Source organism: Haliaeetus albicilla, chromosome 17 (genome assembly GCF_947461875.1).
Source record: "Haliaeetus albicilla chromosome 17, bHalAlb1.1, whole genome shotgun sequence".
NCBI classification, from domain to species: Eukaryota; Metazoa; Chordata; class Aves; order Accipitriformes; family Accipitridae; genus Haliaeetus; species Haliaeetus albicilla.
This window is the reverse complement of record NC_091499.1, coordinates 17982515-17998600: the sequence shown is the minus strand read 5'-3', so window position 1 is coordinate 17998600 and position 16086 is coordinate 17982515. Positions and strand designations below refer to the sequence as shown.

Below are 16086 nucleotides of genomic sequence, written 5' to 3'. Positions count from 1 at the left end.
GAGTCTCCACCCTTCTCAGAATACAATTATCATATCTCCGCCCTTCTCAAGCGAGGCTATCACACAGGCGCAGGGTCAGTGTCCGAGGCGTGGTTAGTCTTGGAGGCGGGTAGCCTTCGACCAGGAGGTGTGTTTTGGTATTATAATGAAGCAAAGTTCGTCTAAAGTTCATGATTTCTTCGCCCGTGTTATGCCAACAGCGGCAATTCATCCTTTTTGACAGTAGCTATGCGGTTATCTCTAACGGTTCCAGTCAGGTACCTTCCAGGAACCTTGTACTGCACATTCCGTCCTCGGGACCGGCCGCTGCGCTCCAAACAGGCCATTGTCAGGTAATGTACTGTTCATGTGCCTGATGACAATGTTGAGACAATGCTGATTTTCTGACCGACTCTTATAGGGGCTGAGTGTCCATCTTTGGCTGAGTACTGCTTTACTCAGTGTTTATTTTTCCTTGTTCCATTTCTATTTCATATTCTTCCTTGCCATATACCATTTGTTATTGAAATCACATTTAACTTTTATTTTTAAATTCTCTTTTCCTCTACAGTATCTAAAGGTTTCCCATTACTTCATCCATATATGAAGGCTGTATTATTTGTTTCTTAACCTTCATTATCTTAATCTCCAGTAACAGCACAGGAGCTCACTGACATCACTTTATTTTTTCTCTGACTATGCATGTTATAGAGAATATAACATAAGAATGGCCATAAAGTAGCATGGAAAACAACCATTTTTCCAACACACACTACCTGTATCCACCACAGTTCAACAGCCAAAATCTAAGGGAAAGGAAAAGAAAACAAGAGAAACATGGAATAATTCTTACTCTGATTTCTCCTGCTTTTCATATTTACTTAGGATCTCTCAGAGCCAGAAGTAGCAATAAGGTCCAGTGGAGACCCTTCTTCCTTAAACATGTAATTACTAAGGGGGCGGGAACCAGAGCACTCCTTGGCAATGAATTACATCATTTTCTTCGTTATTCATACTTCCTTTCATTGTTTTTAACAACCTACCTGAAAATATATCAATTACAATATTCTTTTATAAAAAAAATTAATAACCATTTGTTAGTCAACTTTCTCTGTTTTTCATCATTTTCTAGATTTCTAGAAAGAGTATCTTCAAATAACAATATATTTATAGTTTTATCAGTTCCTTTCCAAAGAATGTGTTGTATTAAAAAAAGGTGATGCTTAAACTAGCTCTAAGAGTCCTACCAACTGTCATGTGCATTTTCAAATTCTTAATAAAATTTCTTGTCGTGAAAGATAGGTTTATACCTACATTAATTCTGATAAAGAAAAAGGTAAAATTAATGTCTTGAATCACATAAGCCCAGTGCAGGGAAACAGACACTGATATCATCATGTGAAGTTATAGTTATGCCTGAAGCCCATTACTTCAGACATTTGCAGCACATTAATTTAAGACTTTTTTTTTTTTAAATGGAACTTAAGTCCATTCGAAAAGTTTTGTCTCACTTATTGTTTGTATGACTGACCACAGTGTTTGCATAAGACAAAAAAAAAGTAAAATATTTGGTTGCTACTGAAAGAAAGATTATTTAAATATATATATATATACTGCAAGCAAGATAATCCCATTTAAAAAAAAAAAAGCTAGCACTTCTTTCATAGAAGTTGTTTTAATATTAGTCCTGGTTCTGAAATAACTTTTGTGTTCAAAACCTCTTGCCTGTAAATCAACCTAAATGAGTTTCTTAAAAATCTATCTGAAATTCTGTTGAAAGGTAACTAATTTCCAAGGAATATAAAAAATTTAATTAAGACAACTAATTATAAAACATGAGCTACAGATATTTTAAAAAGCAAAAGCACTCTAATCCTCTGCACTTCCAGCTCACTATCACTGCAACCATAAAATATTGTACTTAGGGTGTTTGAGAACTCATAAGGCATCTGAAAATCTCAGTGTACTCATGTCCTTTGCCAGCCCTGGTGGAAAATCCTTTTGTATAACAGCACAATAATCTTCACCAACTGCAAAATATTTCATTAACACCTAGACTAGCCCCTTCCATTTTTCCTCTCAATTTGCTTAATATAAACAGCTCAACTATCTTTAGGGTGACACCAAAGCCAATATTTTCTTTTTTCCAGTGGTTTTACTTTCTGCCAAAGTAGGCAAAATGAGCTTCCATGGATTACTTCAGCTTCAGAGCTAAATGAACTCTAAAACATAAGCTAATATTTAGTCACTTCCTTCAACTTCTTTGTTTTTAAAATTATGGTTCAGCAGGAAGATTCATGGAAGTAAAATCCCTTCTGGCTTTCCACCTATTAACCGTATTTGTGAAGTTATCCACGTTGGTAAGCTCTTGTGGAAATTGTGCCTAATCAGGTGTGGAAGCAGTGAAGACTCTTCTGTCTCCTCAGGAGTTCCCCTAATTGCTCAGCAAAGAACAAGACGCTGATCCTTAGCATATCACAGCTCCTTACCATGGAGGCCCAGAAAATCTACCTAAAGGTTTGTTGCAGTGCTGTAGTTTTAGGCAACCCAGCTAAGAAGAAATTAAACTGCAGCAGAAATTGACTTTAATGTGATCTACTGATTTACAGTACTGCTAGTCGCGCCCAGTAATACTGGCATAATTACTTCCGCTTAGAACAGTAGTGAAAGTAAGTTGTTACGGGTCTCGCACAGAGGCAAATCCACTCTCTAAATGAACATTTCCCTTATCCTAAGAATATTGCTCCATGGCAAATTGAGTTGACGTGTTAACAAGTACCATTTCCATGTTCTTAGCAGCTGGGGGAGGGGAGTGGGTGTTGAATGCGTAAGAGCATGTATATATCCATAGCTTCATTCACAGAATTTAGTTTTTCTTTCTTTGGGTAGCAAATCCTGAAGTGTTCTCTTTTTTCTCCCATCATGACTATGCTTGACTTTGTGTGTTTTTTGCTGAATTTCATAGCTTTTCTTGAAAATTTTTTGTTTTCATGACCACTTTGAAAATATTCATGAAGACCACACTACATGAGAACAGATTCTGCCACCTTCACAGCTCTTTGCTATCCCATGCTCACACTACTTGTCAGGAAGCAGATGGATAGTCCTTATGAGTCCTTCCATCAAAGACCCCTGATGCACCCTCAGGCAATTTTCCTGGTTTATGTTAAAGACAACTCCAGCATAGGTGACATACTTCCACTTTTTTTTTCTTTTTCTTTTTATTCCCCCCCCTGCATTTGGGCCACCAGAGCAAGAAAACGTATGTACATGCACACATTCACACAGGGCTGTACTTGTAAGAGTATTGCTGCCTAGTTCCTTTGTTCAAATCACAAAGACACTGTGTCACTCTGAAATCACTGCCAAAAAAATAAGATAAGTAATAAAGGGACTTATCATCAAAAGTCCAATAATCTATTGTTAATATAGATCAGTGAAAAAACTGCTGTTTACTTTTGTAAGTATATAACCAGAGCGGAGCAGATGACAAAGAGCTTTTAATTTTCTGTCCTTATAACCATCAGATGGGTTCTGATGAGTAAGAAATGAGTACAGAGTACAACTCCAAAGTAGAAAGGATTTTTTTGAATGGTCTGAGGTAACAGGGGAAAAAAAGGCTTCCAAAAACATGTGTTGCAACTTTCTTACAAACTAGAAGATGACAGTCAGGAGAGTAAAGGGAATCAATGTGAACAGAGCTCCTGTGCCCACAAGACAACTAGACACAACAGTTTTATCCAACTCAAGCACCTTCCCATGAATGAAGAGTGGAAAATGCTCTGAAAAGCAACGCACATTGTTTATATGAGAATATGGTACAGCCTTACCTTGAGTTCCAACAAATGCAATGTTTAATGAACGTTAATGATCACAAAATGATACAAATGCATAGCTAAATTTGAAATCTGCAACGTCTAGACACAAAAGGTCACACAAATGGGTAACACTGAAGATATTGTGACTAGCTAATGTTGATTTGATCTTTAAATGTAATTTTTCATTGTTTAGGTAGGTTTGAAAAGACATTAGGAAATCTGATTTAATGCATTTTTGGACACATTTTTCTTAGCCATATCACAGTCACACAGTAAGTTTCTGCAGGCATATTGAATGTCGTGAATGATAGAGTCTGCCAAGATCTGAAGAGATAAGCCTTAATAACAGTCATATTTTATAGTCTTTCCTTCTCAAGGACATCCAGACAAATACATACAGCAGTACTGAAAGGAAGTCACATGTATCTTTCACTAATTTCCATTTTCTTCCCTCAGCTGCTTACAGATGAGGCCTGCACAGGGCTTACCGCTTCCCCTGAACTGACCCCGCATATGTTTCCTTCAAGGCTAAGAAAAGATCAAATCTGGGCATAAATAGATTATTTAACTATGTTTCTGTTCTTTATGTAAACATTATACTTGATATCCAATAACAAGCAAAGGGATTTAACTGAGCTTGTTTAGTTTACAAAAATAAAACTACACTTTATTTCTTGTGTTATTGCATCATTTTGCCAAGTATTGTCTTTATATTTGGTTTTGAGTGAACAGAAACCAAAAATCTTACTATTTGCACGGTTGTATATGGTCTTTGCAGGTAAGCAGTGCAGCTTTTTTTTTTTTTTCATTAACCCCTCTCAATTCCTTTGTGTTGTTTGTTCATCACTGATGGCCTTTAATTCATCTGCATTATTATTCTCAAACCACCTCCATCCTGCCTATCATTTTTGGTTTGGTTTTTTTTTTTTTCTCTCCACAAACAGCTGAAGAGAATAGTGTAGTCAGGGATATCTAGAAGTATGTCTAAGTAGTTCAGTGTCTAAAATAGACCAGGACATCAAGGTATGAAGGCGAGCACCAAAAAACTAGCCAAAAAACCTACACTGCTCTGAAGATGGACTGACTCAAAAGTATAGTTGTTAAAAATTAGCAAGACACGCTCCCTCAGTACTTAATGTATCTTCTTTTAAAAGGAAGAATTCCACATTTGCCATCAATTTAGCTATGACTAGTCACTGGCCTTACATTTCCATTTTGCACAGTAATCTTTTCAAATACCAGCTTCAGTGAGTGAAATACCAAAAGCTTATTGTTATATGGACTAGAAAGAAGCATATATGGGTGCCATATAACACCAGAAAGACCAGTTCTTTCCAAGAAAGAATTTTTTTTTTTTTTTAATGCATAATTATTAACTGGAAAAGGTAGCTGGTTTAGGGTCCTTTTTCAATTTGAATAAAAATATTTTTTTAAGTATAGTAAGCCATGAAAACTGTAAACGTTGAACAGTAAAAACCAGATAAGCAATAATGTTACAAATTAGGTTCCCTAAGGTTCAGTCCTGATATTGGTCCTTGTTAAGTGGCACAGTATGAAGCAAGAATAATGAATTTTAATGTAATACTTGAATGCATGCTGAGAATTTCTTAAAGGTTCTTTATGATTTTTTTTTTAAATTTCAGTTATTGAAATGTGTAAAATGCGAACACACGTGTTCCCATTAACAAATATAAAACCAAAAATTACTATGATGAAGCATTTTAAAAGAAAACTAATTCCCCTGATTTAGGGTACTCTGTATGATTTTAATTTCCCTAATGTACCTTTTTACCCAATTCCTTAATGAATCAGTAACATGCAATTTCTTTTAAAGATTTCCTGCCTTGTAGGATAAATGTTGCAGAATAACAATTACGTTATTGCTTTAGAAAATACTTTCCTCTTACAGAATATGTAATCTTCATGTTCTTTACTGTTATTTACATATACTTCTACATAGCACAATGTTTCTGATTGCGTTGCAGTGTTTGATCAGTGAAACAAGTTGTATTGCTACTACTGAACTGCAGTATTTTTAACCAATGAGCATACCCTTTCCAACTTAGTACATTGCTAAATATCGTTAATGTCAGTAAGTGAATGACAAACTTAAGTGTAAAAAAAACGTAGTGTGATTTTAAAAAATAATTGGGAAAAAAATGTCAAGGAAAGACAGGTCTGGAATGAGATCCTTAGCTAATGTAAACCAGCACAGATGGCTTGACTGGAAGAGCACTGTGTCATTCAATGTTGCTATGGACCTAATCATGCATCTTAGGAAGATTACTCTATCATCAACTCATCCAGGCAATGACTATACCTAGGATAAACAGACAAATTTCCATGGACTTTAACATAATTATTTACTTTTTGCATTAGAAGGATCTAAAGCATTCTTTTTCTAAACAGTATCCTACCATTTACAGCTCTGATTCTTCTTTCATTTTGTACTAACATAAGCCACCAACCCGAATGGAAAGTTAGAGAAGGATCAGACCTAAAGTATACTAAAAGTTATCTTATTTCAATATTTGATCCATAAATTGTAGTTGTGAATAACTACATACAAGAAACTTTATGAAGTACACACAGATTTCATATCATCTGTGGTATAAAAATAAAAACACACTAACACACATTAACTTAGAACTAAACTATCAAGGACTGTATTTCTCTAGGTAGTTGGTATTGACTGACGATCGAGCACCAACTCTGAAAATATAGGTAGGAATAGAAGGTTTGATTGGTCTCCCAGTAAAATAACTGCTTTCTTCAAGGTTTTACAATGTGAACTATTGAGGCAGGACTTAAAATATTTGCTTACATGCTTAAAAAAAAAAGTGAAAGTCATAAATTTGACCATTGTGAGCTATGAGACTCAGGTTTTCTTGTAAATGTTTCATGCTTACTAGTGTAATTATTTTTATTATGGACTGTTCAGTAAGTCATGTCCTAATGTGCAACTTTTAAATAGCAGCATAAATATGAGCTGATTGATACAGCTGATGTATGTTTAGCTCCTGACCAGATTGAAATAACTGGTATATATTTAGCTCCTGGAGAGGGACAAAAGCCCAGGTGGATGGCAAGTTCAATTATAAAGTAATCCTTAATAAATTTACCCAGATTATTACCTATTAAGGGTGTATATGCACATGAATGAGCATTTTAATAAAAGTGTTTTAAATTCAGTATCAGTTACCTTATGACAAAAACCACTTTAAAGTAATAGCTATTTTTGTATTCAGAGAAACATGACACTTAATTTGAAATATTTTACTGGAGATACAGAAAGAGCCAAATGTGAAGATGGCACGCTCTTCCAAAGCTGAAGTAGTTCTGCATCTTTTGAAGCAAGCTTGATAAACTTTACTTACTTTACAGAAGTCTGAGTAACCAGTTAAATATATATGTTCACAAACAAGTCCTTATTTACAGGACTGATTATGATTACCTATTGTGAAAATAAGCACTGCTCATTTGCTGGTGAGTTTTTAGAAGAATGAATGAGCAGCTTCTGTTTCAGGATTTTTTTTGTATTTTCGTATCAGGAACAAGCTGTTGATCCATTAACATATTTATCTTTCCCTTTTAAATTTCTGAGAAATTGAGTTCAGTATGTGGTAATAAACCTCAAAACCTGGGGAGAAAACAAAAATCCCTACTCATTTCACTTTCTCTTCCTCCATATTGCTGATGCCATGAAAGACATGGTTCATCTAGCCTAACTTTTGCCATGTAAGAGTTATCCAGCCTAAGCCAACCTTGTCTAATCCTTCTGCCTCGTTCACTCTCCAAATACTGCAGAGGAGGCCTAAGACTGGGCTTGGACTAGAAGTTTAGTTTTTAGACAGAGATGAGGCCTTCCAGATTTTCTTAAATTTTTGTCCATTTTCCCCAGAAAGTTAGAAAAGCAAAGACTTTCCAAAAAGGATCAGAAAAATAACATTCAAACATACATTCCTCTTTCGGAGAGGTAAGTAATCATTTTCTACTTCAGCTATTAAAAAAAAAACCACAAGGAAAAAGAGGAAGCGAGGGAAGGGATCAAATGATTCAAGGTGCAAAAAAAAAAAAGCATTGTTCTTTCAAAATTATTTTGCCCACCCATAAAACAACATTACTTTTTCCATTCATCCGTAAAAATACAGCACGGATCATTTAGTACTTTAAGATTTAGGTACACACACTGAAATCAGATAGACTGTTTATATAATTAAGAAACATCAGAGACATCCAGTAAAATATTAAGATAGGAGAAGATAAAAAAAAAAACCATCATACACTGAATTAAAAAAACTCATCAAGTCTCCTGAACAACAGTTCTTGACAGCATAGTAAGTTTTCCCTGGACTGTTCTTCTGTCAGAGTGTTACTGAGCCTAATACAAAAATTAGTGACTCTAACAATCAGGGGGGGTTCCATGCTGAATATTGACATTTTCAGCATTCTTCGTTCAACTGACTTTTAAATCCCAGTAACCATCTTCTTGAAAAAATGAGTTTTTAAAGAGTTTGGGAATGGAAATACAAATGTAATAAATAGACATTCAGCTAATGTGAATGAATGTATTTCCCCAAATATAAAGATGAAATTCTGTGAGACCCATAAATGAATTAACCTTCTGATGTGATGATAACAAAACATTATTATCTAAGGACAAACATTGTTATCGAAGCACTACAGCGCAGCTGTGCTTTAAACTACCCCTACTGTAGACACCAGTCACAATACTATCAAGGAACCTGTTTTTCTATACCCCAGGCAGAAACACCTAGAAATTGAAACACTTTTAAAATATATTATCTAAAAATGTGTATTTCATTTGAAAGATACATCAAACAAAGCTACTGAACACATTCCTAGTTGAGTTATTGTATTTCAGCAGCATTTTGGAAAGACTACACAAGAATAATCAAGGAAATCTGAATCCAGGCTGATCCAAATCACTTGCAAATTTTGATCCAAGTATGTCTTTGCAGGAAATGTAAAAAGAGCAGTCTTGAGCACCACACCCATAGGTCACTTCTAATTTCTGCCCAAAGGAAAAAATGCTTTGTGGGTTTAATTCATTAAGAATTACTTTTTAATGAAATTAAGGATACATTTTTTGAGCTTCTCTTTAGTGTTTTACATAGTATTCCAATACCATCTAGTTTATCCAGAGCTGGCTGAGCTCCAGTAATGGAATAATGATCTTTACATGTTTGTTCTGTACTCTTTGCTTTACTGAAAGCTTTGGCTGTTTAAGTTGAAGGCACTATATAAACCTAAGACAATTATTACTGTATAATAAAGGAGCCAAAAGACTGGGGGGGGGGGGGGGGCCAAAATTGTAAGTATTAATATGACAGTGGTCTTTGATTCTCTATATTCCAATTCAGATGTGACAGCATAATGACATTATGTTATCTTATTGTTTAATCTAATCTTCCAACAAACATTACAGCATAACATTATAAAAAGCCTATTTGGGAAACATTAATTTGCCTTGCAGATTGAGGAGTATGGAAATAAGGCACCTTCTAGTTTCTCTTTTGCATTATTGACAGAACTTCTAGTAATTGTTCCTCTGGAAGAGATTAAAGAAGGTGAAGGTTAAAACTCAGAAATAGACAAGGTAAATATATTTAAGTAGGGGAAAAAGACCTGGTATTGTTTGCAATGACTATGAAATATTTGGTTTATTTTTTTCTAAATCGAGGGGATTTTCTCTTGTATAAAATACATTTTTTAAAAAATCTCTAATATTTCAGTTTAGAAAAATCTCTTTTTCTCTGGTTTCTTATCTCCGGTGACAGAAACCATTTCATTCAGCAACCACATTTAAATGGGAGGTATTACTTGAACTTCACATCACTTCAAAAGACAAGTAGCAGTCAGTAAGAAGCGAGTTATACTTCTCAGCATCCAATCTATTGGACAATTGTGTGAAAATCATTTTACAAGGCTATTGGTGTTCCAAACACGGGGTGAAAGGATCTGGGGATATTCCAGAAAGCCCACACGGATGAAAGCTTTCTTAACCTACGTTAAATCTTGATAATGCAATAATGAGTCTTTTAAAAGGATAATTCTAATTCCCCTATCTAGTGCAATAAAGACTGTATACAGCTAATCTGCTTTGCCCTTTCAATTAAACTCGTCCAGGACGTTCTATGTAGTCAGCACCCTGAATGAGTCATTAAAATTCTCGTTCTGTAAGACTGGTGTGCAGCGCACCGTTGTTTCTAAATTCCATTAAATCCAAATGGTCTTTATCGCCCCATGACCACTGTGACTTCAATCAGCCAATTTAATTACCTTACAAAATTGTCAGCAGAAGCAGCAAAGAAAAACAGGAAGGGCTGTGACGTTATCAAATTGAAATCTTCCTCTGTGCTGTTTCATCTAGACCAGTCAATAACAATGCTTCTCACCTCCTTGCTGCCTTCCCGAGGCTCTTAACCTTACTCTGCTTTCAAAGATTTCTGTTGTTGTTTATAAGAGTGATTTTGAACTCCTCTCCGCGAGGACGTTAACACATATTGAAAGCTCGTCCTTGGCAGTAAAATTTTCATTGGCTCTAAATACTGGAATTACCAAGCCACAGACCTCTGGGGGCTGCCACAACAAGTGTTTATTTTGCAGATTTTCATGGCACTCTTGATCTGAAGGCAGACTGCCTTCCCTACTAAAGCCAGATACGTACATTTTCTCATTTCTCTCTTAAATACAGGCGGAAAGGTTACCTCCTTCCACTAAAAGGGTGTCAGTGCAAAATCCAAAGGAGAGAAAGCGCCCATCCAGGAGAGCTAATGCAGGTCTAGTCTAGGAAAACCCTACTTGATTACCCAGCAGGTACTTTTCACTTGAACTCTTTATCTCATACCCTTTTGCACAGAGCTGACTCTCACTGCTGTCCACGACATTGCTGGTTTAAAATGCTACTATGTTAAAATGGTCACCTGAATCCCAGAAACGTGTGGTTTCACACCCACTGGCACAAGCAGTGGACCCAACGAGCCAACCTCTTCTCTGGTTTTGCCATGCTCGCTGTCATAAGAACAATTACATAGAGGCAAATTCAATCTGTTTGAGCCAAAGGAGCTCAGCTAAGAAGTATGTCAGATGAAAACCGTGCTAAATCTTCACGGAGGGTGACTCCAGAGTACAGTAATTCCCCTCCCCAGGTTCCCACAATGGAGCTGAAAATCAGGTTGTTTTTTCTTAAGTCCCAAAGATTACATTATCACATACAGCTTTGGTTTGCTATTATTATTATTATTATTATTATTTTATGGAGGGCAATGGGAAAGTGCTAGGCTTTATAAGAGTTTGGCGGGGGGGTTTCTTTGGGGAGGGACGGAGGGGAAGTCAGTAGCAGGAAATGTTTCTAGTAAGGGTTCGACATTCTCCCTTCATTCCTTGAAAAGCGTTCTGCTCTCTCTCTTAGCTTTCTTTTGCTTTTAAGCTGGAAGAAGACACCCAGCCACCCACCATTCCCTTATAGTTCATTGTAACTCACAACATTTGGCTCCCTTCCTCGTCTGCTTGAAGTCAGGCAACCGCAAAGCAACAAAAAGTCGAGACTGCAGACAGGGGCCTCTGCTTTTCTTCACCCTTCTTTTTGAATGTGCTGAAGAAAACAAACTATCTCACAAAGTGGGGAAACAGTTATCAGGCCAGCGGGCCCCCTGCGGTGAAGGTCTTTAGCCTTTCACCACACTTTCACGAATAATGAGGCACCTGGGAAAGAGTGAGAAAACGCAAAGGCCACGGCTTTCCCCTTCCAGCCACCGGTCCCTCTTCACACCTTTGCTGTGGGAAAGACGAATTGCTCTCGGCGGCAGAGACAAGGCCCGAAACGGGCGATTTAAATAAAGGAGGGTATTTGAGAGTGCTCTAAATTTTAAAGAGCTGACATTCGTGCCCCGTGGAGGAATAGGTGAGGAAAGAGAGGTTCGAAACAGCCTGGGCTCTTACCGCCTTGGGCAAGGGAGGGGGCGGGTTTCAGAAAACACAGGTGAGCAATTACTGGTGGTTAACGGCTCTTAATGGCTTGTTAATTCAGCCTTCTGGGGCAAAGTGCTGGGCTGTTCCGGGGGAGGTAAAGGCAAAAAAGAGGGGCCGGGGCCGTGCCCAGCGGTCGGGGGCGGAGAGGCGGCTCGGCTGGGCTGTGGCTCTGCCGGGCTACCTGGTGTTTCTGGGGGGCCGCTGCCCGGGGTCTGCTCTTACACAGGAGCAGTGAATCAGAAAGCCACGAACCGTGACCCCCCAACCCGGCACGGTTCTGCCGGCGGTCACGTATTTTGGCTTTCGTGCGGTGCCAAGTGATAAGGCAAAGGTTTCCATCACACTTAGCACAGCGGAGAGACAAATGCTCGGCTGCTGCTTTTCTCCCTCGTCAAGCTGGGACCCGTCCTTTTATCGGCAGCAGTGGCTTAGGACTATTCCCGTTTGAAATCCTCGAGTACCGTGGGCACAAGCCTCCTCCCCAGCGTCTCCTGGGCTTGCTGAGGGGAAGCCACGGAGAAAGGGCAAGGGAGGGAGCTTGGCCCCGTGCCCCATGAAGCAAGGTGTCATTTAGGAAGGGCGCCTGGTGTGATGCCCAAATACCACGTTGCCCTGCCCCAGCAGCGGCAGCAGGCGGCCGCCCGGCTGCCTGAGTGAGTGCTGCCGGGGGGGGGAACGCTGCCATCGCGCCAGCACCCCCCCCCCCCGCGTTTGCTCTCCGAGGCGCAAGCAAAAATAACCCCCCCGCATTGCACAGATAACCCAGGCGGCTTGACGTCCCTGGGTGGTTGCTAAAAGGTAGCTTGAGAGCGAGAAAGAGAGAGAGAAAGGACACGCCGGCTAGTCCCAACAATGAGAGGAGCCGTGGGAAGGACAATGCGAATCCACGGTGGTTAATTTGCACGGGAGGAATGAGGGGGCTGGAGCTCTGGCAGGCTTCAAGCTCTCCCCTGTTGCCATAGCGCTGCTGGCTGAGGAAGAAGAGCGGGGGCTGGCAGGCTGACTTCTGGAGGGAATCTCCTCGGCTCTCGTTTCTCCTCGGGAAGGACCCCACGGGAAGGCACCGGCATCCCGTCCTCCTGGGTCGCAAGGACATCCCAAAGGGACAGATAGCACGGGAACCCGGAGGGGGCGGCGGGGAATTGCCCTCTCAGAACTATCCAAAGCTTTTCCACAGCTCACTCCCTGCTCCTTCCCTCCTGCCCGCCATGCCCTACACAGAGGCAGACATGTCAGCCTCTGGGGAAGGAGCTGGAGTTCTCTGGCGGTCAGAGTCACTCCACACCGGGATTAGGCTAAATCCAGGCTCCCCAAAACAGACATGTGCAGCAGGCCCGGCTGAGCAGGGCAAAAGTCTTCCTCTCTCTCTCTCACGTCTAACATTTCCCATACTAAAATAAACTAACCAGCTGCTCCCTACCTACTTCTAAGCCTCGGAGATGGGTTGGCGGCAATTCTTCTGAAAGACGAGAAAAAGCACGCGGTGATTCAGAAGCGGACTTATCATACATACTTCGCTGCTGCAAACAGTGGAGTGAGCCCAACCCGTTCACCGCCGGTGTGGCCAGGAGGCAGTTGGGAAGGGAAGTTAGCCCAGGAAAATACAGGCGGCCGCCACCATGTCCCTGGGCGCCGGAGTCCCGCTGCACCGCCCTTCGGTCTCGGGATTGTTTGTTATTCTAATCCTTAGCAAAACGCTGCTCTCCGGGGCTCGCTCTATAGGTACAGTGGAGTAACTATTCAGAGAGAATGCGACCCGAAAGGAGGAAAGCTCACCTCTTGCTAGCGGTGTGGCCCGGAAGATGTTTGTTTACACAGCTACCCTTGAAAGTAATTCAGACTCCTAGACACCGACCCTCGGCACCGGTTGTGAATTCCGGTTCGTGGAAGGACAGACAGCCGGACAGTGCCAGTTCACAGGCAGCCCTAGCGCTAATCTCACGGCCGTGACTATGGATCAAACCGAATGCAAAAGAAACCCCACAATGGTATCCCGACCCGTTTAGCCACGTCCAAAGAAACAAGCATTCCTGAAGACGGTTGCTAAGAGCAACGTGCCTTAAGCACCACCTTTAGACCAGATGGAAGCAGAAAATAAGTACTACTAGGAATTCAGCACACGAGATGGGTAACAGCCGGGTGACTTTTTAATCATTACCCACCTTCCCTTCCACATAAAAGTACGTTGGGGGGGGGGGGTACTGCTGGGGATTTTAAACAAAATCAGATACAAACCAAGGCACTACTCCCAGGCGAAGACGGGAGCTTTCTGTGCCCCACGGGAATGGATGTAGCGGCTGCTCCAGCTTACCGCGGCCAGCGCGAACGCGGGAGATCCGCGCCTCCTCCCTCCAGCCGTGCTCTCGGTAGGCAAGGACGATGGATGCCTCTTGCCTGGGGAAGCAACTTTCGGGCTGCCCCCTCCGCGGCTCGCCGGCGGGGCCCGGGCGGCCAGGAGGGCGCGGAGGCGGGTGCGGAGCTCCCGCCGCGGCTCGCTCCGGAGGACTTCCGCGGGCCGCACAGCCCCCCTCGGACCCGCGGTTAAGTTTCGGCTCCGTCCTGCCCTTCCTCACAGCGAAACTTCTATAGGGGACGCAGCGGCTGAAAGGTCTCCCTCGCTTGCTCGCTAATACACACGTACACAGGCGCTCGTACACAGGGCAGAGCTGTTAAGGTTAGTTTCATGGTCCAGCTGAGTAGTCTTTAAACTGTAAAACCGCTCTACGCTCCTTGAAATTTCATTCTGATTTATGACTTTTCTCTCTCGCTCGCTTTTTTTTTTTTTTCCGGGGGCGGGGGGAACTCGTACAACTTTCCTCGCATAGAAAAGCTGTGGTTTTGAAACGTATCGCAAAGGCTTTTTCAGGACCACTGCCCGAGACAGAAATCCTCTCTTCTCTAACCCTAAACGCCACCGAAGAGGCAAGCGACTAGGCAGACGCTTCAAGGGAAATCAGCGCAAAGGTCTCACATTCAGCGTCGCGCCCACACGGGATGGGCTCGGGTGGACCAGAGGCGGGCGGCCGAAACTTAACAACTAGTTGACAGATTTTTAACTGATCAAGCACCGTATTAGCCACGCTTTCCACTACTATGGAAACAAAAAAGGTACATTACGAGGAAGCCACACAAGCTGCGCAGAGCCTTAGGCAAACGCGTTTGCCAGTCATTTTTCTCCCTATTGTTATTATAATTACCGTCATCATCGTGCCGTTACTACGGCTACAATGAGCTGCAGCGACAGAAAAAACACATAGCAATTCACCCCTCCGGGTGCAAAATAAAGAGGGACTTCGGTGCCTGACTCCGGTAGCACGTCCCAGCTCTCCCCCAGCACCCCCTTCTGAGTCAATCCTACGTATATCGCATTCAGGCTTAAATACACAATGAAAAAAGTGTCGGGAAATCTTACCAAATCTTAACACATGTGTGGTTCCTTGAGAATATCCAATCCACAGTAAGCAAAGAAGGAGTCTAATGGTGCATCTGAAGACTGGATTAGTTACAATAGGGGAAATAATCTTCATGATGTTTCTATGCACACACGCGCTGCCTCACTTCCCCCTTCTAAGCCGTCAGGTTTCCCGGTAGGGTGAGAATGAGGATACGTAAACTGATGGCCCTCAGACACGATCACGGCATGGTCACAGAGAGAGGAGAGAGTCTACGCTTCCCAAACCATTAGCAATCCCTGCATGTTCTTCATTCACTGCGCCAAGGAGCAACCTTCAACTGCAAGGAATGGTGGGACATCCATGTTAGTCGGGGGAGAATCCTTGAGAAATCCACACACACACAATGTCCAGCCGGGTAAACCTGGGAGGCAAGAAAGGAGGAAAATCAATAGATAATCCAGCTCGAGAAATCGCTGAGGTATCGCCACATAGCGAGAGTCAATGAGCACCAGCCGTTTCACTGGCGAAGCTTTTGCCGTGCTCCCATTCTACTGCACTGCTGCACAGCTTCTGACGCGAAGCCAAGATTAAGTGAGAGAAATTGAGATAGCTCTTCTCTTCTTAAGGCTGCCTGCCAGACAGCCTTCCCAAATTCTATTATGCAACCGATCTGATCGCCCAGCGTTGTCGGAGGAAAAACAGCTCGGGTTTATTTACATGCTTCTGATTGTTATTAGTATTTCAGTTGTTCCGAACAATAGCTATAAGGGTCTGTAGCGGGGGGGGGGGGGGGGGGGGGAGCTGTAGGGGAGAAGGGAATCGGGTGTGTAAAAATCAATTCATGCATTTTAATAGCTGACTGCCTGCGTCGAAATCACTTAGCGTTAGAGTTGTGAAAA

The 16086-nt window shown here is 41.4% G+C and overlaps 1 protein-coding gene across 4 annotated transcripts in view; it reads right to left on the bottom strand.

Annotated features, from left to right (window-relative positions):
* GRIK2 (glutamate ionotropic receptor kainate type subunit 2) overlaps positions 1 to 15841 on the bottom strand; it is a 421417-nt gene extending 405576 nt beyond the window's left edge. For all 4 annotated transcript variants that reach the window (XM_069804941.1, XM_069804944.1, XM_069804945.1 and 1 more), the window contains exon 1: positions 15205 to 15841. In XM_069804941.1, the coding sequence (XP_069661042.1) occupies positions 15205 to 15319 (115 nt within the window). In that variant the 5' untranslated portion in view covers positions 15320 to 15841. The remainder of the gene's footprint in view (positions 1 to 15204) is intronic.
* Between the last annotated feature and the right edge of the window lie 245 nt (positions 15842 to 16086).